Here is a 26395-nt window from a genome sequence, read left to right as displayed (position 1 = left end):
TGGGCGGATCGATACAAATATCGAGAGTTGCGATACCAAAAACAGCACTATATCAGTACATGATCCATGCTTTAATGAAGAGATCAATATTTTTTAATACAACAGAATCTTTTGTCATTTTTGTATTGTTTAAAAACTCAGGAAGTAAGTCTCTGGACACAGGAGGGCTTTTTGGGGGGAAAACAAATTATACAAGTCAGCACCAATAGTAGAAAATAAACTAAATATTTAATGGATATTGTTACACCGCCAGCCTGTGTTTATTATAATTGGGACCAAATTTGAATCATTCAATGATCTTAAAAATTTGAAGCATCAGCGTTGGTATGACCAATACTGCCCCTGTAACTTTTGGTATTGGATTGATAAACAAATTTATACTATCTGAAATCTAGTGTAAAACAGCCTAACAACTAAACAATTAGTGCTGATAGGACCATGTTACAACAGAGAGTAATCAGTTATCACAGTTAATTTAACAAATAAATGAATGAAATGTTTTGATAAAATCATACAACTAAAAATGATGCAATAATATGATACCACATGTCAGCAGCCAAATTAGGAGCATTAGTAACTCATTTAAAAATGGTTCTGTTATCATTTATATCCCAAATAATATATTGTGATACATACAGTACAGGCGAAAAGTTTGGACACACCTTCTCAATTCAATGTGTTTTCTTTATTTCATGACAATTGTAGATTGTCTCTGAAGGCGTCAAAACTATGACACCTGTGAAGTGAAAACCATTTCAGGTGACTACCTCTTGAAGCTCATCGAGAGAATGCCAAGAGTGCGCAAAGCAGTAATCAGAGGAAAGGGTGGCTATTTTGAAGAAACTAGAATATAAAACATGTTTTCAGTTATTCCACCTTTTTTTTTGTTAAGTACATAACTCCACATGTGTTCATTCATAGTTTTGATCTCTTCAGTGACAAGCTACAATGTAAATAGTCATTAAAATAAAGAAATCGCATTGAATTTGAAGGTGTGTCCAAACTTTTGCCCTGTACTGTATATACGTATTATTATCACAGGAGACTGCAATTTATATAGCAATACAGAATTTAAGGCCATATCGCCCATCCCTAGTATTGTATGGTATTGCAAGTATTTATATTGAACATGTTTAACACCAAAAAACAAAACAACATAATGCGTAATGAAAAAATTATAATAATATAGTAATGTGTTTAAGGGCATCACAGTAATATAAGCATGATTTCTGAAATTAGTTTGAGGAAAGAAGTGCTGGACAATATCGGCATATCAGATACTGTTAAGAAAGCCAGCATCAAGCATCTCTGGTTATATACAGTATAATAATAGAAATATCAATGGCATGCATTACTGGCACGTATTGGTGATTGCAACTTCAAGGTCAAAAGAGTCAGTAAGGTCAGTCTATAATTATCCACAAGACAGCAAGAGTTACTGTACTTTGATTAGGTCGTCAAACACTTTGTCATCTCCTTCCTGCTTTTCTTTGATTGACTTTTACACTTCCTCTCCCCGCTACTGTCCTCTATTCATGATAACGAACACGAGTGAGGACTATTAAAGGACAAGAAAACAATCAAGGGGAGCGCCACTCTTTTCCTGTGGCGCAAGGGCGGAATTTTTCACAGAGCACCGCACCTCGGATGACAATCACAGCCGCGATCAAATGTCAAGCGTTGGCGGCGTGTTAGAATTGGATCCCTTTGTCTTCCCCTTTCCAAAACCAGACCTGTGACATTTAACAAGCTCTTCAATTGTTCTTTTTGATTAAAGTAAAACGACTCACAGATTTTTTTGGCCACAATGGGTATGAGTTAAAGGGGAACTACACTTTTTGGGGGGGAATTTTGCCTATCGTTTACAATCATTATGAGAGACAAAAAGACAGATGTATTTTTTTAATGCATTATAACTCTGAAATAAAAGTCCACTTACTAAAGGGTTACCATAATGGGAGGTCCTCTAAATAACCATCCAAAAAGCAGCAACAATACTCCTTTTACATTTCGTGACCTGAATTTGAAAGAAGTATGAGTGATATTCTTATTATAAGCGCTAGAGCAGACACATGGTATATTGAAGTCATGAGCTGGTGAGCTGCTTTCTCGCCACAGAGCTGGTGAATGTTGATTCTAGATCACAAATAATGTCTCTCACCTTGATAGTAGAAGGATAAGCACAAAATCCGACAAGTTGGTAAATTTTGGCGTCCAATTTAGACCCGGAAATGGCGAGAAAGACACCAAGCAAACATCATGATGCATTTTTAAAAAAATCGGGCCTAGTGAAGCCGGCGGAATTTCTGGGTGTTGTTGATAAATGGCTTTCGCTTTGCATAGTAGAGTTTAAACTTGCACTTACTGTAGTTCGTCCCGTCATAGTTTTCTGAAGTGTTCCTGAGCCCATGCGGTGATATCCCTTACACACTGTTTTTGATGCATTACCGCCTGAGGGATCAAAGGTCACGGGCATTCAATGTTGGTTTCGCCGCTTATGTGCAGTGATTTCTCCATAATCTCTGAACCTTTTAGACTTAGACTTAGACATTAGACTAAGACAAACTTTAATGATCCACAAGGGAAATTGTTCAACACAGTAGCTCAGTTACAATGATGGAAAGTGTAAGGATGGAAAGGACAATGCAGGTATAAATAGACTAATATAGAGATAAAAAAATGTAACATATACAAATATATACATAATGTGTACAGAATAATATATATACAGATATATTATATTATGTCTATAACATATATACAATATATACCAATGACCATGTACAATATTACAGTATATACAGTATATGTGACAGCAGCAGCATAAAATAGAGAGTAGATCCAGCAGGAAATAGGAAATAGACATTAAAAACAAAGAGAAGTAGCTAACATGTCAGGTAATAGGCAGATGTCATCTATTGCTGTATGGCGAGTGATTATACAGCTGGATGGAGTGTGGAATGAAGAAGTTCTTGAATCGCACAGTGCGGGAAGGAAGTTGAAGGAGCCTGTTGGAGTATGAGCTCTGCTGTCCCTTAATTGTCAGGTGGAGTGGGTGGGCAGGATTGTCCATGTTGGCGAGCAGTTTGTCCAGTGTCCTCCTGTCCCTCACTGACACAAACGCCTCCAACTGCGTGCCAATAGTTTGGCCGGCTTTCCGGAACAGTTTATCAATCCGGTTTGAGTCCATTTTGCTGCTATTTTGATGCTATTATGGACCGTAGATGGTGAAATCCCTAAATTCCTTGCAATAGCTCATTGAGAAATGTTGTTCTTAAACTGTTCGACAATTGGCTCATGCATTTGTTCACAAAAGTGGTGACCCATGCTCCATCCTTGTTTGTGAATGACTGAGCATTTCATGGAAGCTGCTTTTATACCCAATCATGGCATCCACCTGTTCCCAATTAACCTGTGGGATGTTCCAAATAAGTGTTTGATGAGCATTCCTCAACTTTCTCAGTCTTTTTTGCCACTTGTGCCAACTTTTTTTAAACATGCTGAAGGCATCAAATTCCAAATGAGCTAATATTTGCAAAAAATAACAAAGTTCACCAATTCCAACGTTAAGTATCTTGTCTTTGCAGTCTATTCAATTGAATATAAGTTGAAAAGGATTTACAAATCATTGCGTTCTGTTTTTATTTACGATTTACACAACGTGCTAACTTCACTGGTTTTGGGTTTTGTATATGAACAACATGACAGTTGTCAGCTGTTAGCTTATATTACCTCAATCAAACATGGTGGCAATGTTTGTTACAAAATAAGACAATCTGCTTTAATAAACAAAAATCCAAAATTGTGACATTAATCGAGATCAGATGATATGAAGAAAAAAAAACCTCTCCATGTTTTTCGCCATATTGCCCAGTCCTAATCATGGGTGAAAATATGTAAAGTGTGGGAACATTTCCTCCTATTCTTGTAAAAAACATGAATACTTTGCTCATTTTGCAAACAAATCTTGTTTTCATGACACATCTGTGATACTTGAGCATTTAAAGCGGTGGAATGTCGGACATCTGGAGGATGTTACCTTGCTAGCTAGCTACCAAGTGTGACACGAAGTTGTGTGGAAAATAACTATCATATTAGCCAAAGTCGGCCAGCAAACATTGTCTGAATCAATTCAAGTACAATTAAAGTAGCATTAATTTGCAGTGCAATGATACACACACGCACACACACCCATGCAACCACACAAAACATTAGGCACCAACACGCCGGTATCATAAGATTTAATTTACAATTTATTGCAGGGGTTCTTAACCCTTTTTACCAGGCCCAACTTTTCCAATACAAAGGGGCCTGGTGCCCGATCCAATATTAACACTGAATTAGACACATTTCTTAATTTTAATCTTATATAATAAGTACATCTAACCTACTTACAGTTCAACAGGATAAACCTTGTCAAATTATATGAAACCACCTGTTAATCACTTAGATTATTATCAAGGCTTAGTTCAGGCTAATTAAAAGAATACTAATCAAATATACTGCAAAAGAAGGGACTCATAAAAACTGATTAAATAGACAGACAACATTCACACTCACATTTACACACTAGGGCCAATTTAGTGTTGCCTATCAACCAGTAAATACATTCTAAATAAATTAATAATACATATTGTTAATAAATGTTTCTTAAATAAACTGTCAATAAAACGATGAATAAAGCAAATAAAAATACACCACGTTAGTCATAATTTTCGTGCTTAAGAAACTTCTCTATGACTTTAGGTCCAGACTTCTGTTTGTTAGATAATGTAATTTCTGCCACAAGTGATGGAAAAGTTTGTTACAACTGAGTACCACTGCAGCCCACACAAACCACAGCTGAGAAACAGATATTATATTTTGGCGGCACTATGGTTAAAAAGACACTGATTTATAAGATAGCTGAAATGTTAAGAATTAATACAGTTCTATACATTGAGTTAATTAGATTGATATATAAGTTATACTTGTATAGCGCTTTTCTACCTTTTTAAGGAACTCAAAGCGCTTTGACACTATTTCCACATTCACCCATTCACACACACATTCACACACTGATGGCGGGAGCTGCCATGCAAGGCGCTAACCAGGACCCATCAGAAGCAAGGGTGAAGTATCTTGCTCGAGGACACAACGGACGTGACTAGGATGGTAGAAGGTGGGGATTGAACCAGGAACCCTCAGGTTGCTGGCACAGCCACACTCCCAACCGCGCCACGCCATCCCCTTATAAAAGATAAAAGGCCAGTTAATTTAAATCAATAATATACCAATGTGTATCTTTCTAAACATCATCACAAAATGTTTTGTTTTTGGGAAGTTAAATAGTTTTGGTGTTTGTTATTACTGCAGCTTTTTTTTTTTACATTAAAAATGATACATTGTTTTTTTTCCTGTCTTTGCTTTTAAATGGACACAAGTTTTACCGGTACCAAAATATTGGTATCAGGACAACACTAACCTCTACCACATATGGAGATATACGCTGATGTAACTAAGTCAAAATATGTCACTAAAGTTTCAAATTCCGGACAACTCGTTTAAAGCAAGTTTGGAGGAAGGCAAGATTGTTTTATAAATATCTTTAAATGGTTTGTTTCAAATGTCCCTGACTTATGGGGATCCTGATGACCAAAAACAGGTAGAAACGGGTAATAACAGTTGGTTTTGCATAACAGGGTCCCTTTAGGTGGACTTCGTGACTTAACAAAGACTTAAGTCACAAAGTAACAAAGTACATTTTGTTTTCTTACTGTATCAAAAATAGCATGACCGTATTTTTCGGACTATAAGTCGCAGTTTTTTTTCATAGTTTGGCCGGGGGTGCGACTTTTACTCAGGAGCGACTTATGTGTGAAATTATTAACACATTACCGTAAAATATCAAATAATATTATTTAGCTCATTCACATAAGAGACTAGACGTATAAGATTTAATTGGATTTAGCGATTAGGAGTGACAGATTGTTTGGTAAACGTATAGCATGTTCTATATGTTATAGTTAATTGAATGACTCTTACCATAATATGTTACGTTAACACACCAGGCACGTTCTCAGTTGGTTATTTATGTGTCACATAACGTACACTTATTCAGCCTGTTGTTCACTATTCTTTATTTATTTAAATTGCCTTTCAAATGTTTATTCTTGGTGTTGGGTTTTATCAAATAAATGGCCCCAAAAAATGCGACTTATACTCCAGTGCGACTTATATATGTTTTTTTCCTTCTTTATTATGCATTTTCGGCCGGTGCGACGTATACGGTAAAATCAATGTACGTACAGAACCGTGAGGATGACCCCCGCATACGCACGCACACACACAGGAATGGAGGAAACAAGACATGCTCACACACATCAAAAACAAGTTGTGGCGCTTGTGTACAATTCTGCCAAACACAAACAAGCGGAGACACACTTGTGAAGACAATTTGCGTTTATGCAGCTGCCTCAAGGCCTGACACGCACGCACGCACGCAAAAACAAAACATTCCAAATGTAAACTGAGGTTACACGACGTCGCTTTAGTTAAAAATTAATTGTGTTGCTTTCTTTCAAAAGCCGAAAAAAGAGGCTTATTTAAAAAGGGAACTGCACTTTTTGGGGAATTTTGCCTATCGTTCACAATCATTATGAGAGACAAGAAGACGATTAAAGATGATAAAAAACGCTTGGAAGATGTGGCTAATAGGAATCACCGTTATAGCCTTCAAAGCCCTCTAAAACAATTTCAAAACCCTCCATAAACGTTTATATACACACTGTAAATGATAAATAAATGGGTTATACTTGTATATCGCTTTTCTACCTTCAAGGTACTCAAAGCGCTTTAACAGTATTTCGACATTCACCCATTCACACACACATTCACACACTGATGGCGGGAGCTGCCATGCAAGGCGCTAACCAGCACTCATCAGGAGCAAGGGTGAAGTGTCTTGCCCGAGGACACAACGGACGTGACTAGGATGGTAGAAGGTGGGGATTGAACCCCAGTAACCAGCAACCCTCCGATTGCTGGCACGGCCACTCTACCAACTCAACCACGCCGTCCCTGTAAGTCTATATATACCGTATTTTCCGGAGCATAGGGCGCACCGGATTCTAAGGCGCACTACTGATTCTACTATTTTTTTATGTTTTTTCATATTTTAGGCGCATCGGATTATAGGGCGCATTAAAGGAGTCTTATTTTTATTATTTTCAAAATTAAAAAACACTTCCTTGTGGTCTACATAACATATAATTGTGGTTCTTTGGTGAAAATGTTGCATATATTATGTTTTACAGATCATCTTCAAGACGCTTTCTGACAGTCACTTCAGGATGCGCCGTTTTGTGGGTGGTCTTATTTACGTGGCTCACCTTCGGCAGCGTCTTCTCCCCGTCATCTTTTTATTAGCGTGCAAGGACGGGAGTGGAAAAAGTGTCAAAAGATGGAGCTAACTGTTTTAATGACATTCAGACTTTACTTAAATCGATAATGGAGCAGCATCTCCTCATCCGGAAACAACAACACCGGAAATGTGTCCGTGAAAAACCGGCCGACCGGAACTCTCTAATAACTAAAGTTCCTTGGGTGAATAATGTAAACTCACTACACCGGTATGTTTTAGGGCTTTCATGGCGAGTTTACTGACAGATATAAGTAAGAACTTTACACTACTTTATATTAGAAATAGCAACAGCAGAGGAGGAATGTCCCATAACAAGAAGATAGAGAAAAAGAAGAAGGTTATTGACTGCAGTGTCTGCAGCGGACGCGCGCAATTTTTCAGGATTTATGCGGATCCCAAATACAGATCAGGAGGTACCAGAAGGTAAGAAAAGCTTATTTTGCATAATATTGCGAAACAAAACGCCAGATAATATGCATTACCTTACATACACACCATGATAATACTCGTATGTTTAATGCGCCGACAATTCTTCAAGCGGTGCGGCTTCATTGCTTACCAAAGTCGTACTAAAACATTTTGATATATTTTTGAGCGCCGTGTGCAATATTTTCAATGGAACATATAAAATGTTGGTGTTGTTTACTTAAGACCCATCATAGTGCAGCCTACACTTATCTATTATGTTTGACTGCCATCTACTGGTCACACTTATCATTACACCATGTACCAATAAAATAGCTTTGAGGTGGGTAAGCTCAACTAAACGTATTCATTACGTTAGGCACACTGTCGAGTTTTGAGAGAAAAAAAAAGGATTTTAAGTATGCCTTATAGTCCGGAAAATATGTGTAAAGTAAATGAAAGTGTAAGTAAATGAAATACAAAGCAATAATATACAAAACAACATGATTTTTACATAAAAAGTAAAAAAACATTTCAGCTACAGTGTTATTGTGCGCATGTCACGGTAAAGAATATGTTATTTACGTCTATTTCCCTTGCCACATCAAGCGTCAAAGTTTGCAGCTTCAGTCTGAAAGATTTCTTTTTTAAGCATATTCAACGTATCTTTCGTTTAAATTAAGCATTTTGCATAAAAATAGCTAAATAAACTACATATACATACATATATATATACATATATATATATATACATACATATATATATATACATATATATATACATACATACATACATACATACATATATATATATATATATATATATATATATATATATATATATATATATATATATATATATATATATATATATATATATATATATATATATATATACACACACACACTACCGTTCAAAAGTTTGGGGTCAGATTGAAATGTCCTTATTTTTGAAGGAAAAGCACTGTACTTTTCAATGAAGATAACTTTAAACTAGTCTTAACTTTAAAGAAATACACTCTATACATTGCTAATGTGGTAAATGACTTTCTAACTGCAAATGTCTGGTTTTTGGTGCAATATCTACATAGGTGTATAGAGGCCCATTTCCAGCAACTATCACTCCAGTGTTCTAATGGTACAGTGTGTTTGCTCATTGGCTCAGAAGGCTAATTGATGATTAGAAAACCCTTGTGCAATCATGTTCACACATCTGAAAACAGTTTAGCTCGTTACAGAAGCTACAAAACTGACCTTCCTTTGAGCAGATTGAGTTTCTGGAGCATCACATTTGTGGGGTCAATTAAACGCTCAAAATGGCCAGAAAAAGAGAACTTACCTCTGAAACTCGACAGTCTATTCTTGTTCTTAGAAATGAAGGCTATTCCACAAAATTGTTTGGGTGACCCCAAACCTTTGAACGGTAGTGTATATATATATATATATATATATATATATATATATATATATATATATATATATATATATCTCAATACTACACTAATTTTGGACCAATCCAATTACATTGTGCTATTTAGTATCGTGGCTACTGATTGGCTCAGCCTCAGGCTGCATTTCTATATTACATTAAAGGCCTACTGAAATGAATTTTTTTATTTAAACGGGGATAGCAGATCTATTCTATGTGTCATACTTGATCATTTCGCGATATTGCCATATTTTTGCTGAAAGGATTTAGTATAGAACAACGACGATAAAGATTGCAACTTTTGGTATCTGATAAAAAAAAGGCTTGCCCCTACCGGAAGTAGCGTGACGTAGTCAGTTGAACATATACGCAAAGTTCCCTATTGTTTACAATGATGGCCGCATGAAGTGAGAGAGATTCGGACCGAGAAAGCGACAATTTCCCCATTAATTTGAGCGAGGATGAAAGATTTGTGGATGAGTAAAGTGCAAGTGAAGGACTAGTGGGGAGTTGAAGCTATTCAGATAGGGAAGATGCTGTGAGAGCCGGGGGTGACCTGATATTCAGCTGGGAATGACTACAACAGTAAATAAACACAAGACATATATATACTCTATTAGCCACAACACAACCAGGCTTATATTTAACATGCCACAAATTAATCCTGCATAAAAACACCTGCGTGTTTGTTATGCTAGCTCCTAGCTCCTCTGCTAGCTCCTAGCTCCATAGAACACGCCAATACAATTCAAACACCTGATCAACACACACAATCACTCAGCCCAAAAGACCGTTCACCTAACCCAAGGTTCATAAAGCTTATATATTTTTAAAAAGTTACGTACGTGACGCGCACGTACGGTACGGTACGTGTTATGCTAGCTCCTAGCTCCTATGCTAGCTCCTAGCTCCATAGAACACGCCAATACAATTCAAACACCTGATCAACACACACAATCACTCAGCCCAAAAGACCGTTCACCTAACCCAAGGTTCATAAAGCTTATATATTTTAAAAAAGTTACGTACATACGCAAAAAAAAGTTGCGCACATACGGTCAAGCGATCAAATGTTTAGAAGCCAAAGCTGCATACTCACAGTAGCACGTCTGCGTCTTTGTCATCCAAATCAAAGTAATCCTGGTAAGAGTCTGTGTTGTCCCAGTTCTCTACAGGCGTCTGTGTATCGAAGTCAAAAGTCCTCCTGGTTAGAGTCTCTGTTATCCGAGTTCTTCCATCTTGACTGCATCTTTCGGGAATGTAAACAAAGAAGCGCCGGCTGTGTACTGTTGTGGCTGACTACGTTCGAAAAATACGTCCATTTCGCACCGACAACTTTCTTCTTTGCTTGCCCAGCTTCCTTCTCCATAATGCAATGAACATGATTGAAACAGATTCACGAACACAGATGTCCAGAATACTGTGGAATTATGAAATGAAAACAGAGCTTTTTCGTATTGGCTTCAATGTGGAAGGCATACCCGTGTTCCCCGGTCTACGTCACGCGCATACGTCATCCTCAGAGGCGTTTCGAACCGGAAGTTTAGCGGCAAATTTAAAATGTCACTTTATAAGTTAACCCGGCCGTATTGGCATGTGTTATAATGTTAAGATTTCATCATTGATATATAAACTATCAGACTGCGTGGTCGGTAGTAGTGGGTTTCAGTAGGCCTTTAAACTAATGAAAAGTGTGTGAGTGTTATTTCATGAATTGGCTGTCATAATGCTAAAACATATTTAGAAAGTTGTAATCAGGTTTTTATGCTCTACATAACTATGAAAATATTCTACTTGTAATTAATAATTGCTATTTTGCGGAAATTAACTTACCACGGTCAGACCCAGAATCAATGAACAGCGATAAACAAGGTATCAGTGTATATTGTAAGTATGCTTTAAATTGTGATAATTTGAGTTACCAGCCTCCCCGTCGTCGATTATTTGTCCACAGCCTTAGATCGACACAATCATGCCCTCGAACCACCAGAACTGATAAAGTTAGTGCGAAGGAGAAGAAACGGACGACCAATTCAGAAAACCAGAACATTAAAAACATGTCGTACCGGTTAGTCGGCTCGGTCAAGTCGGCTCAACCGCAGCATCGCCGGTCCGCGTCGCACAAGCCAGCCTTTACGGCATGCAGCCACACATATCCAAACAACAGACATGAATATTGAAAAACTATCAATGCTGTGTTTGACATACAGTTTATTTTGTCTCCTAACTCAGGCACAGCTTGTTGTCAACGCTAACCTAGGGTCCGTCACTCAAATGAGTTCATGTGCAACATTAGCAACAATAACAGCTCCTATTGTTAGAGTTAGAGAGTTAGAGTTAGAGTTTATTTCGAACATGCAAGCATACAACATGATACATCACAATTTCCAGTTTCTCTTTTCAACATGTTCGAAAAGGAGTAGGAAGAAGCAGAGCTTATTTAATCCTACCCCTTTTCTTTACATAACAGTTGCTGAAACTTTTTTGTTCACTTCCTGTTCTCAATTTATTCACAATAAACTCCATAGGTAATCACAATAAAAATAAATAAATAAATAATAGTAAGAATTTAATATTAATAATTGGTGAAGAAAGTCATATTTCATATGATGAGATAAGTAAGATTACTTTAAGAATGAATGAATGGATGGATGAAATAAATTGAGAATGTTTGTCATGGTTCTTCTTCTTTGTACTTTGTAAACACTTTAAGTTTGAAGAGTTTCTTGAAGTGGATCATATTAGTACATTGTTTGATTGCTTTGCTTAATCCATTCCATAATTTAATTCCACATATTGATATACTGAAGGTCTTAAGTCTTGTACGTGCGCACAAATGTTTTAAATTACATTTTTCTCTAAGATTATATTTCTCCTCTTTTGTTGAGAAGAATTGTTGTATAGTAGCAGGTTATAGTTTGCTTTGTGCATAATTTTAGCTGTTTGCAAATTCACTATGTCGTGGAATTTCAGTATCTTTGATTCAATAAATAAAGGATTTGTATGTTCTCTATATCCAACATTATGTATTATTCTAACTGATCTTTTTTGTAACACCGTTAATGAATGAAGTGTACTTTTGTAATTATTTCCCCATATTTCTACACAGTAGCTCAGATATGGTAACACTAGTGAGCAGTATAGAATATGAAGTGATTTTTTGTCTAGAACATGTTTTGCTTTATTGACGTGTTTCTTGCTACTTTATGTTGTATATTTTTTACGTGAGATTTCCAGTTCAATTTATCATCAATCATTATACCTATTGTTACACAACGAAGAAGCAGCTGGTAGGAGGCCCCTACAAAAGTCTGCTCCCCAAGGTCAATGCATTATTATCTAATAAAACTACTGCAGTTGTTAGTAGTACATTATATTGAATTGTTTTGCAAACAATAGTTCCTATTTAAGTTTGTTTTTCTTTTTAAAAGGCATGTAACATGTTAAAAGTGTGGTGTTTTACGAGGGTAAATCACGGATTAAATCGATGTTTAATTCATTTCAATGGCCGGTGGTGATTTGAGAAAGAAGTGTTTGGAATTACAAGCTCGGTTGTGGAATCAATTGAGCTCGCAGATTAAAGGCCTACTGAAATGAATTTTTTTTATTTAAACGGGGATAGGAGATCTATTCTATGTGTCATACTTGATCATTTCGCGATATTGCCATATTTTTGCTGAAAGGATTTAGTATAGAACAACGACGATAAAGATTGCAACTTTTGGTATCTGATAAAAAAAAGGCTTGCACCTACCGGAAGTAGCGTGACGTAGTCAGTTGAACATATACGCAAAGTTCCCTATTGTTTACAATGATGGCCGCATGAAGTGAGAGAGATTCGGACCGAGAAAGCGACAATTTCCCCATTAATTTGAGCGAGGATGAAAGATTTGTGGATGAGTAAAGTGCAAGTGAAGGACTAGTGGGGAGTTGAAGCTATTCAGATAGGGAAGATGCTGTGAGAGCCGGGGGTGACCTGATATTCAGCTGGGAATGACTACAACAGTAAATAAACACAAGACATATATATATACTCTATTAGCCACAACACAACCAGGCTTATATTTAATATGCCACAAATTAATCCTGCATAAAAACACCTGCGTGTTTGTTATGCTAGCTCCTAGCTCCTCTGCTAGCTCCTAGCTCCATAGAACACGCCAATACAATTCAAACACCTGATCAACACACACAATCACTCAGCCCAAAAGACCGTTTACCTAACCCAAGGTTCATAAAGCTTATATATTTTTAAAAAGTTACGTACGTGACGCGCACATACGGTCAAGTTATCGAATGTTTAGCAGCCAAGGCTGCATACTCACGGTACCTGATATTCAGCTGGGAATGACTACAACAGTAAATAAACACAAGACATATATATACTCTATTAGCCACAACACAACAGGCTTATATTTAATATGCCACAAATTAATCCTGCATAATAACACCTGCGTGTTTGTTATGCTAGCTCCTAGCTCCTCTGCTAGCTCCTAGCTCCATAGAACACGCCAATACAATTCAAACACCTGATCAACACACACAATCACTCAGCCCAAAAGACCGTTCACCTAACCCAAGGTTCATAAAGCTTATATATTTTTAAAAAGTTACGTACGTGACGCGCACGTACGGTACGGTACGTGTTATGCTAGCTCCTAGCTCCTCTGCTAGCTCCTAGCTCCATAGAACACGCCAATACAATTCAAACACATGATCAACACACACAATCACTCAGCCCAAAAGACCGTTCACCTAACCCAAGGTTCATAAAGCTTATATATTTTAAAAAAGTTACGTACATACGCAAAAAAAAGCCAAAGCTGCATACTCACAGTAACACGTCTGCGTCTTTGTCATCCAAATCAAAGTAATCCTGGTAAGAGTCTGTGTTGTCCCAGTTCTCTACAGGCGTCTGTGTATCCAAGTCAAATGTCCTCCTGGTTAGAGTCTCTGTTATCCGAGTTCTTCCATCTTGACTGCATCTTTCGGGAATGTAAACAAAGAAGCGCCGGCTGTGTACTGTTGTGGCTGACTACGTTCGAAAAATACGTCCATTTCGCACCGACAACTTTCTTCTTTGCTTGCTCAGCTTCCTTCTTCATAATGCAATGAACATGATTGAAACAGATTCACGAACACAGATGTCCAGAATACTGTGGAATTATGAAATGAAAACAGAGCTTTTTCGTATTGGCTTCAATGTGGAAGGCATACCCGTGTTCGCCGGTCTACGTCACGCGCATACGTCATCCTCAGAGGCGTTTCGAACCGGAAGTTTAGCGGCAAATTTAAAATGTCACTTTATAAGTTAACCCGGCCGTATTGGCATGTGTTATAATGTTAAGATTTCATCATTGATATATAAACTATCAGACTGCGTGGTCGGTAGTAGTGGGTTTCAGTAGGCCTTTAAAGTACCACTGTAACTTTAAAAAGGGAACAATGATAGACTAAGCTAGTAATGCTCTAGTAGCACAATGTTCCTCTTGACACTCCAGTTAGGTTTGAGCCTGCATAAGCTTTCAGTAACTACATATGCCATGGATTTGATGCATATCTATTCCTCAATTCTTTGTTGGAATTGAGCGTGTGTGCACATGTGCGCCAACAGATAATGTCAACAGAAAATAGTGCAAGTGACCAAGCAAAAGAGGAGAGGAAGCTGTCACATTATCGAATGACACTCAACTTCCCCCTGCACAAACACTCACACTGCATGTGTGTGTGTGTGTGTGTGTGTGTGTGTGTGTGTGTGTGTGTGTGTGTGTGTGTGTGTGTGTGTGTGTGTGTGTGTGTGTGTGTGTGTGTGTGTGTGTGTGTGTGTGTGTGTGTGTGTGTGTGTGTGCAGAAAGTACCTCTTCGACTTGGGTAATCTCTTTTAGATAGCTATTTATACGTTTCAACAAACGATCCAGCTGGCTCATGTTAAACACACACTTTCTTATATTGTTACTAGAATTCATTGGGTCATGGACCCAATTTATCTATTATTGTAATACCTTTTTTCCGCCTAGCCAGTTCCCAATGCAATACGTATTACAACATTTGAGTCACAGTAAATTACAGCAGTGTAATATTCCGCCAACTTCAATGAGAAATTCTAAATGCAACATCTTGTACTGCCTTTCCCACCACTAACCCCGTACTGCGAAGTAGCAGAACAGCAGCATTTTACGTAGCAGGTTTACCGATGTCGTTTTTGAGTTACAATCTGCCAAAATATGATTTTCCTCATTTCTGACCTATAAATGTTGTTGCAATGTTGGATACTCGTGTTAAACAATGCCAAAGCGATAAATCGCAATGTGATTTGCAGTCCTTTTTAACAGTGGGCCCTTTTTTGAAGAGACAGGGCTGCGGAGCGAGGGCTGCGGAGCGAGGGCTGCGGAGCGAGGGCTGCGGAGCGAGGGCTGAGGAGCGAGGGCTGAGCGCCGGGACGGACAAGCTTCACAGTGTCTTGGCTGAATGAGCAGGTATCAGATACCTCGGTCTCCTTAGACGTATCTTCGCTCGTCCATGCAGACTGGACACTGGCCGAGAGTTAGTGGGCGGGCGAAGGTGGAGTCGGCTATCTTGGTTGCTTGGTTGGGTCTGCTCCTGTCTCTGGCCATGCTCCCCCACCCCAGCGGACGATGGCGTGGAACACCGCAGAGGCCACCGCAGTGTACATGTTTTTTGATTATTAATTAATTTTTTTATTTTACTTTTGTAGCTGTATGTAGAAATGCATCAGCTCTGCTCGTTTAATGTCCTTAATGTCCTTTGTGTTCTTTGATAATTCCCTCTTACACACATGCTTGTGTTCTATGGCTATGAGGTTTTTTTTTCCTTGGCCTCAGTCTAGACCCCCTCTCCAGGGCCCAGGCTTAGACTGAATTTTTTTTTTGGTTTTCTCAACCCCCCACTCCCCCTCCCAAGCGTTCACCTGTTTCTCACCTTTTTTGTAAAGGGCGCCGGAAGTTGGCAGACCCGTCAGCGATCCTGTTCTGTCTCCCTGTAATGTTTGTTTGATCTTGAATGTGATTGTGCTGAAAATCTTAATTTCCCCTCAGGGATTAATAAAGTATTTCTGATTCTGATTGATCCTAGTTTATCAATCCTTGGAGTTGCTTGCCATTTTTTTAAACGATTTGATGGTACCTTGTGGGCAGGAATGACATCACTACGCAACGTGCGTAGTGTTACACAACATGCGTAGGGACGTCAGACAGTAAGAGACATGGCGTCCAGGCGGCACAAACACTCCAAAGTTTGGCTTTTTTTTTACAAAAAAAGATTGCAATAGCGCTACTTGCAACAATTGCAAGATTTCTATTTCGACAAAAGGAGGAAACACGAGTAGAGATGTCCGATAATGGCTTTTTTGCCGATATCCGATATTGTCCAACTTTTAATTACCGATTCCGATATCAACCGATATATACAGTCGTGGAATTAACACATTATTATGCCTAATTTTGTTGTGATGCCCCGCTGGATGCATTAAACAATGTAACAAGGTTTTCCAAAATAAATCAACTCAAGTTATGGAAAAAAATGCCAAAATGGCACTGCCATATTTATTATTGAAGTCACAAAGTGCATTATTTTTTTAACATGCCTCAAAACAGCAGCTTGGAATTTGGGACATGCGCTCTCTGAGAGAGCATGAGGAGGTTGAGGTGGGGGGAACGGGGGGTAGCATCTAAAACGAAAACTCCCTAAAACAACACGTTTTCTGGGCATACTCAGAAAATGTATGTGACTGTGGGAAAAACGTACAGCAAAGCATATCCAAAACATATGATCTAAACAACATGTCTGTACAATGTAGATTAAAATCATCATAGGCTGCCTTTAAAAATATATTGTACGATATCAAGACATTAAAAATCGCTAACATGTGAGAAAAAGTATCGCTTTATAGTTATATTGGTATTATTTCCACCACTTACCCTTGACAATAAAGAACCTTTTAAGTCTATTTACCTGGTATAATATCGATACCAAAATGTATAGTTTCGCCCAACCCTAGCAACCATGTTACATTTTAATTCCTAGTTTGTTGTAAGTTTCGTCTTTTGTTGGCCTAGGTTACGGGTAGGTTTTTAGTTGTCCACCTTTCACCCTCTTCTACTTGTTTCTCTGTTCTAAACTGTTGTTGCTTCCCATTCTTTAATCGTAGTATCTGTTAATTTTGGACATGCTTGAGTGAATTACGATGATATGTTTAAAAAAGACTTCCGTCGCTTAACTCGTTATTGGTTTGTACTTTACGGCTTTCTTACTCTTGCTGTTGTTTTTGCGTATTTTTGTACAACTGTTAATAAATTGTTTTGTACAACATCACCACTCTCATGTCTGCGTCAAGGTCCGAAAATATCGGTCATCACACATTGTACACTAATATAATTTGGGAATATAGGTTTTCATAAGCTTATTGCTGATTGTAAACAGTATCTACAGGGCAATTAAAGTGACTCGGATCTAGCATAAAAAACCAGGGCTGTAAAATTAATACATTTTTAATCAGATTAATCACAATCGCGAAATTTGGATTAATCATAATTAATCACAGGTGATTTACTAGCTTGCATAATTAAAATTTGCTGAAGATAAGACCCTGATTTTGTACACAAATGCAATTTTATTGTCACCCAGGAACGTTTTTTAAATATTTCACTCAAATGCATGACCTTTATTTGCACAAAACTTGGCAAAAGTTTTATCCAAAGTCTCCTCATTTATTTTTGTACTGACATAAGCATTGATCTGATCACTGACCATATAGCAGTCAAGGTAAAGAGCTTGTACGGTCAAAAATGAATTGCATGATTATTTGAAGTGTGTCATGATTAATGCGTACATTTTATGTGAATAATCACATGAGGTAATGCGTTAATTTTGACACGACTTATAAAAACAAATAATTTATTAAGTTGTCATATAAGGTTAATTCAGTGACGGGCCGTGCATTTCCCACCTAGGCCTTCAGTGAAGTCCGACTTCAAAGATTACCTCTCAAAATACCATAATTGCTGGAGAAATACTATACAGAAACGCATTTATGCACTACTGGGCTTTGAAAAACCTCAACAGTGTAGAAAACGGGTTATTTTCTGGCGCATTTAAAAATCAATATACACGCATCAGCAATTAAAACATATCTTATGTGGTACTGTAAAAATTTTAATTGCAAAAAACATATTAAACGGGAAAAAATCAAGAAATAAAATATTTGAACTCATAATTTGTAGCACCCAATAGGGATGATGCTTGAAACCGGTTTTCCCGGTTGTTCGATAAGAAAATAACCGAGTCCTCGGACTCGAATCCCTTTTTGAGAATCGGTACCCGTTATGGAGACCACTATAGTAAAGAAAAAGAGTTGGTTCTTTATTCGAATCCCGTCCCGACAAGAAATGCCCCGTAGGACATCACAAGAAATGACGTCACGTAGCACAGTCATTTGTCACGGTGGGGTGCGGCGTGTTGCGGTTTGTTCTTCCGGGACGCAAAACTGACGGCTACGGACGAAAGCGTGCAGGTAGGAGATGATTTATTTCTCATAAATCATACACATTACAACAGACAGGAACGAAACAAAAGGAAAGCGTGCCGTTCGCACGAGAAGCTAAAGCAAAAACTTACTTAGCACAGGAATACTAGAAGCTAAGGTAACTTTAGCACAGGAATCATGCGCTCGAAAACCAGAATGCCAACGTAACTGTTGCTAATGCAAACAATGAAGCCACAACGAGTGACCGGAAAAGGCAGGCTTAAATGGAGTCTCTGATGAGCAACAGGTGCGCGTACAAGGCAGGTGAAAATCATAAGTAACCACGGTAACTAAAACAAACCCCCGAAGTGCACAAAACAACTAAGGAAGTCCAAAACTAACAGAACATAACTAAACAAAACATGATCCGACAAATATATACATCATTTACTGACCTTTTTATAATAAAATATCTGTGAATTAGTATATACAACAATTTTGTAATATGTAATTAATTAATTCAGTCATTATTAATATACTGAATGAAGAATATCTTATTTTCAATAAGGTTGAAAGTATTTCTCATAATTCTTCTTCTTTGTACTTTGTAAGCACTATTCATTTGAACAACCTCTTAAACTGGATCATATCAGTACAATGTTTAACTTCTTTACTTAATCCATTCCATCATTTAATTCGACATCATTTTAGCTGTTTGCAATGTTACCAAATCATCTAACTTTAATATTTTTGACTCAATAAATAAAGTGTTTGTATGTTCTCTATATCCAACATTATGTATCAGTCTAATTCAGGGGTGCTCACACTTTTTTTCCAGGCGAGCTACTTTTCAATTGATCAAGTCGCGGGGATCTACCTCATTCATATATATAATTTATATTTACTTATTTATGAAATATATGTTTTTGTTAACAAGTTAAATGTGTTTAATGATAATGCAAGCATGTTTAACACATATAGTTAATATTTTTAATAAATTAAAGGTGTTTAATGATAATACAAGAATGTTTAATACATATAGTTAATATTGTTAACAAGTTAAAGGTGTTTAAAGATAATGCAAGGATGTTTAACACATATTGTTAACAAGTTAAAGGTGTTTAAAGATAATGCAAGCATGTTTAACACATATAGATTACTTCCTTTCATGAAGACAAGAATATAAGTTGGTGTATTACCTGATTCTGATGACTTGCTTTGATAGGAATCAGACAGTAGTGCTGATAACGTCCGCATTTTCAAATGGAGGAGAAAAAAAGTCATCCTTTCTGTCCAATACCACATGAAAGTGGTTGGTTTTTGGCATCTTATTTGTCCAGCTTCTGTACTCCTTTGTATACAGTGCACACTTTACAAGAAATACATTGGCGGCAAACTCCGTAGCTTGCTAGCTTGTGCACGCCAGCTTTCTGAGACTCTTAGCGCAGGCAGGATGAAGCAGAGCTTTTATTGTGAAGGCAGGAACTGTGCAGTCGGTCTTTGGAGTTTTGACGACTCGCTGTCACGAGTCTGTTGAAATAAAAAGTGTTTCTCGCCTTCCTGTCGGTAATTTTTTCTTAATAATGAGCTGGCAGCAGCCAGCGTCATCTCAGAAGACCCTCGGGTGCAGTGAATGTCAATCAAGTGACGAAAGTGACGTCATAGTGAAGATTTACGATCGCTCATTTTTAGGACTATTTTTTTAATGCCTGGCTGGGGATCGACTGACACACCCTCCGTGATCGACCGGTAGATCGCGATCGACGTAATGAGCACCCCTGATCTAATTGATCTTTTTTGTAACACGGTTAATGAATGTAGCGCACATTTGTAGTTATTTCCCCACATTTCTGCACAATAACTCAGATATGGTAATACTATAGTAGAGAATGTGAAGTGATTTGTTAAACCAAATATTGTGTGTTTTTTTCCATATATAACAACCTATCTGGACTCTATAAGAGAATCGATAAGGAATCGGTTCGATAAGAGGATTCGTTAATAGGCTCAAACTCGATAATTTCTTATCGAACATCATCCCTAGCACCCAATCGACGCCATATAAGCCAGTAGTACCCCTTGTAGTCGGCTGATTCGAGTGGAAATGGCGAGCATTTCGTCATTTCATCGCCGACATCGTCTCACAAGATGTAGTTTTGTTTTTGAAATGGCCATGCAAATATATATCTGCCACCTAATCAACGTTTTAGTCCTCCTTCTTTGTGGGTCAACACTTCCTGCTTCCTGCTAAGTTGCAACTTGTGATTGGATACTCACTTTGGAATGACAAGTGAGTATCCAATCACAGTCTTGTTAACATCAGGCTACCTAGATAGGCTACTGACAACAACTTGTGATCTGATTGGCTATCGCAACTGTCTGTCAACTCTAATGTGTTCTCAAATTCATCCGCTAATGGGCCCGGTGAGTATCCAATCACAGGATGCGTACATTTTTTATTTTCCTGAGGGAACTCTCCTGAAGGAATCAATAAAGTACTATCTATGTATCTAAATGTCACGTTCAACGTGAGGCCATCTAGAAGGCCTTACTGACAACAACTTGTGATCTGATTGGCTATCGCAACTGTCTATCAACTGTATGTTCCCGTTCACTTCCAGTGCAGAGACGGCTACATTGCTGATTCTGAAGGCCCCGGGCAGATTTCGTACAGCATGGCAACATAAGCTAGATGAATTCTGATTGAATAACAACTCTAACGTAAAAACAACAGCGCTCGAAGGAGCATAGTATGACATGAAGAGAATATGAATACTAGATATCTAGGGAAAGTAAATTAAAAGATACTTTTATCTTTAATTATGATCATGATTTCTGGTTATGTTAGGCCAGCAGAGAAGGCCTTGCTCGCCCTGACGGCACACCACTGGGTTAATTGGTCAAGTCTGGTGCAGCCATTTGGAACTTTCTACCACCTGTTTTCAGTGTCAATGCCGGCACTTCAATTGTTCATTAATGTGTCAAGAATCAATTCGATTCTCAAATAGCGGCCATCCCTCTGTGGGCTCAGGGGCTAATGGCATGTCAATTGAAGCTTGTAGGAAGGAGCAAAGACCCGAAGTGAAGAAGTAAAAAAGGAAGAGTGAGGGACTCTGGGAACAAGAGGGTAGTATTGGATATATTAAAAAAAAAACATTGTGGACCCCGTCTGTGCAACTTCCTGCTCACTTTCCCACGGCCACAGATAAAATGAGCGAGATTATGGGAGTGTTGTTGAAAGAAAGTGTGTGTGTGTCTAGGGGGATGGGGGTTGCTGATGGAGCAACTACAGTATGGGGGGGGTTACGGAAGACGATAGAGAAATTAAGATTTTAATAGAAAGAGCACAGAAGGATTTATGGCAAAGAGGGAGGAAATGTCATCTTGCAGTTCATGGAGGAACTCTTTCTCGTGCACTTGTGTGTGCGTGCAAGTGAGAGACAACTTCCAGCTGTCATGGAGCTCAGTGAATCATCAAAAAAGGCAGCCAAAGACTTGAAAAACCTAAAAGCTCTAAGGTAAGTTGCCATTATGATGAGGGGTATTTGTGCACATGCAGGACAAAAGTGACACACACACATTAGCCGGAGGTTGTCTGTATGTTATTGTATCGCAAGTAACTATCAACCGCTGGAATCTACTTTACTTGACACGTTTTGGCCTCAACGAGCAGCAGTTATACAATATCCGATTGCTTGGACGGCCTACTTTACCTCTCCCCTAGCTTTGGAACAAACTGCATACGTTAGCAAAAAGCCAGGAAATCTCTTCAAGGTGATACATTCAAAAAAGTGTCAACCAATGTGACGCCAACGCTGAGCTCCATCCTGTATGTGGTGTAAGTGAGTCCAGCTGTCGCTACTTTTAAATATTTTGACAAAATTTAAGGCCTGCGACAAGCCAGTGGAGAGCATTGCATATAAATCCACATTAAGACTAAAGTTGCAGTGAAAAGGTTAAGGTTCAGATTTGAAGACATTTAAAGGCTGAAGGAAGGCAGAGAGAAGAAGAAGGGATTACCAGTGAGTGAAAATGAAAGAAAAACTGCCTTGCTGGTGCAAGTGGGGTGTGCCTCTCTCCTTTTCATTGCCAAACCACTGTGCGCATGTGTCGGCAGCGTCTTATCACCACAGGCAAAGACGACGAGGGGGAAAGGTTGGGGAACACGAGGTAGGAAAAGATGGAGAAATAAAAAAATTAAGTACCGACAGGACTGAGAAGTCATAAAAATAAAACAGACAGAATCCAGACTGCACATTTAAATGACGTGTATGACGGATGGACAAGGGAACATTCATAATCAAATCATCCAAGGTAACAGTTAAAATAATCCTCTTTAGAAAAACTTGAAAAGGTTTCCGTGGAACGCTCTAAACTAAAAAAAGCCGTCTGCCAAACCCCATGCCAGACAGTCGCGTCACGAGAAAATCTATTTAACGCAAATTACTTCCTCCCACACCCCAAAGAGGTAATAGCATAAATAGTACCGAGGAAATGATTGTGATTTTTTGGTAAGTAAAAAAACCTGTATCATCTGACATCTAGAGTCATAAGTAAAGCAGAGTGGCGACATTCAAAAGGGCACACAGGAGATCAAATATTTTGGGTCCCGCTATTCCGAGAATTGGGTTCCCATCCAGAATACCCTTGCAAGTCATCTGTGTAAGACTGTTCTCACTATTAATAGCTGGATATCTGTGTTGCTGTGTCCCCTTTCCTGCTTTTCCGCTCTGCCCTCAAACACTCGTTTGAAGCTTGAATGCGGTTGAAATAACAGTGCAAGAGTTTGGAGCCAGAATTGAACCTTGCTGGCAAAAAGCATGGGAGCTGGAATGCTTTAATGCAGCCGTGTCCAAACGGGTTTTACCGAGGTCCAAACAAAGATAAATTAAAGGATACGAGGGCTTTAATACTTTTTGTACATAAACCCAAAAAACCCCATGGTAAAGCTTTGAGTGGCCCGCACCTTGGACAACCCTTATTTAAGACACGAGGAGAGAGGCTGTTGTGGCATTTGTGATGACAAGTTGTATTTGTATTCAAATATTGCAGCATGCTGGCATTTCCAGGAAAGCATAGGGAAGTTCGGACAGATTCTAGGGACAGGAGACATTTGCATGTCCCGATACATCACGTCTTTGCTTCCATCTTTGTAAAGCTACACAGAAGGCCAGCGTGAGAAGAGACAGATTGAAATTAATCTCTGACTCTTTGCTAAATAGTGTCATGGCTGCACCTGCGGCGGTGAATGGCCTATTATGACAACACACACGCGCGCGCGCGCACAAACACGTGCTGAGGTAAAGTCAAAGCTGTTGCATGCAACTACTAGATTGTCAACAGTCACGATACTGACCAGCAACATCATTTTTCACATGCCTTTGAATAATTAGGCAGTCAAACATGACTGGAGGTTTAAGGCGTGTTGGGGTGTGGAGAAAAAGCAGTCTTTGAAATGTCACCTATACTCATAAACAAAGCCAATGGAGACATAGGCAATACTGTAGTTCTGGACGATGAGTGAGAATTCAATATCCCTGACTACACTACCCACTCCCCCAACCCACATCCTGCTATCTCACTGCCTGTTGCCTCTTGCTAATTATGGCCACTCAATGCCCTCAACATACAATCTAATATAGTTGCAGTAATGGCATTAACCAGTGGTAGGCAGAAAGGTCGAAACGCCATGGTGGACTAAAAGGATGAGGGGAGTACAAAAGGGAGGAAACAAAGGCCGCAGCATTGACTAATGAATTAAAGCTGCGATGTGCAACATATCCACAAAACCCTAATGTGGTCATTGATTGTGTGTGTTTGTGCCTCACCATGTTGGCGCCTCCGGTCCAGTACAGGAAGAATCCATCTGGTCCACTTTAAGGGTGACCAGTGTGGGGGACCCACTGTTAGGCTCCTGGATGATGACAGAAATAGAGCCTTTAGAGAAGCACAAACATTTGCTCAAAAATAATACAATAAACACTCGCCACTAGTGAGCTTTGTGATAAATGGATGCAGAAAATAACCATTTCGTTCGTCTAATTTTGGCCGTGTGCAAAGGGAGGGTGTGATCAAGCTATGCAAACATGAATGTTGGGGAAAAAAACAACACTTAAGTTGCTTATGAAACATAATTAGGGTACCATTCATCTTAATTGGCAACAATTACCAAATGGAAGCGTACAAGGACCGTCTGTTACTTTTTAGTTGAACAACCGGTAGCGAATTCAGTAAAACGTGCATCATGTTAGTGTTTTCCTGTCTTACAATGACCTCATAATGACAGAAGAGACGGCAACATTAGCATGTCATTAGTATGATCATTATCATAAAATATATCATAGCCACGCACACACAGGCTCTGTAATTACAGCCAGTAATCACACTGGAGGCCCAGCAGACGAAGCCCCCAGACATACTGATGCGGTTTATTGTTTACGGATGACTGACATCATTATCACCATTAGATGGGAAGATCTGCCCGGTAACTATGGTTGTTAATAGAGATGTCCGATAATGGCTTTTTTGCCGATATCCGATATTGTCCAACTCTTAATTACCGATTCCGATATCAACCGATACCAATATATACAGTCGTGGAATTAACACATTGTTATGCCTAATTTTGTTGTGATGCCACACTGGATGCATTAAACAATGTAACAAGGTTTTCCAATACAAATCAATTGAAGTATGGAAAAAAATGCCAACATGGCACCTGCCATATTATTATTGAAGTCACAAAGTGCATTCTTTTTTTTAACATGCCTCAAAACAGCAGCTTGGAATTTTGGACATGCTCTCCCTGAGAGAGCATGAGGAGGTTGAGGTGGGCGGGGTTGAGGTGGGGGGGATAGGGAGTAGCGGGGGGTGTATATTGTAGCGGTGTATATTGTAGCATCCCGGAAGAGTTAGTGCTGCAAGGCGTTCTGGGTATTTGTTCTGTTGTGTTACGGTGCGGATGTTCTCCCGAAATGTGTTTGTCATTCTTCTTTGGTGTGGGTTCACAGTGTGGCGCATATTTGTAACAGTGTTAAAGTTGTTTATACAGCTACCCTCAGTGTGACCTGTATGGCTGTTGACCAAGTATGTATGGCATTCACTTGTGTATGTGAAAAGCCGTAGATATTACGTGATTGGGCCGGCACGCAAAGGCAGTGCCTTTAAGTTTTATTGGCGCTCTGTACTTCTCCCTACGTCCGTGTACCACTCCGTACAGCGGCGTTTTAAAAAGTCATACATTTTACTTTTTGAAACAGATACCGATAATTTCCGATATTACATTTTAAAGCATTTATCGGCTGATAATATGGGCAGTCCGATATAATCGGACATCTCTAGTTGTTAACGTTAAACTGATGCAACCGGATATCCGGTTTGATAAGTGGCCGGTTCAGCTACGTTAGTTACAGCGCCTTTAATCAATAACATTCAGCTGTGAATCCCTAACAGGTTATCGCACCGAACTGGAAATCAGTTGACTGTTTTTGTCTTTAAAACAACACGATAGCCAGGGTTGTCTGTGAAAAGAATCACACACTTGTTGCCTTACTTATGTAACTGGGGACGAGAATAGACGTAGATTCATGGACCGGGTGTCACGCAAGACGAGCAATCATGTAACAGTTCATCTTTACAACAACATGAGAGTTACGGCTGCCCGACAAATAATTACCCC

General features: G+C 38.7%; 1 protein-coding gene across 1 annotated transcript in view; it reads right to left on the bottom strand.

Moving 5' to 3' along the window:
- Positions 1 to 26395, bottom strand: part of LOC133662250 (1-phosphatidylinositol 4,5-bisphosphate phosphodiesterase beta-3-like) — a 112099-nt gene that overhangs the window by 42755 nt on the left and 42949 nt on the right. Inside the window, 2 exon segments of the mRNA XM_062066076.1 lie at positions 24546 to 24583; positions 24586 to 24631. Coding sequence (XP_061922060.1) covers positions 24546 to 24583; positions 24586 to 24631 — 84 coding nt within the window.

The sequence above is a fragment of the Entelurus aequoreus genome, linkage group LG12, assembly GCF_033978785.1.
Source record: "Entelurus aequoreus isolate RoL-2023_Sb linkage group LG12, RoL_Eaeq_v1.1, whole genome shotgun sequence".
Taxonomy (NCBI): domain Eukaryota; kingdom Metazoa; phylum Chordata; class Actinopteri; order Syngnathiformes; family Syngnathidae; genus Entelurus; species Entelurus aequoreus.
Note: the sequence above shows the minus strand (reverse complement) of the source record. Positions and strands in the feature narration are given on the sequence as shown.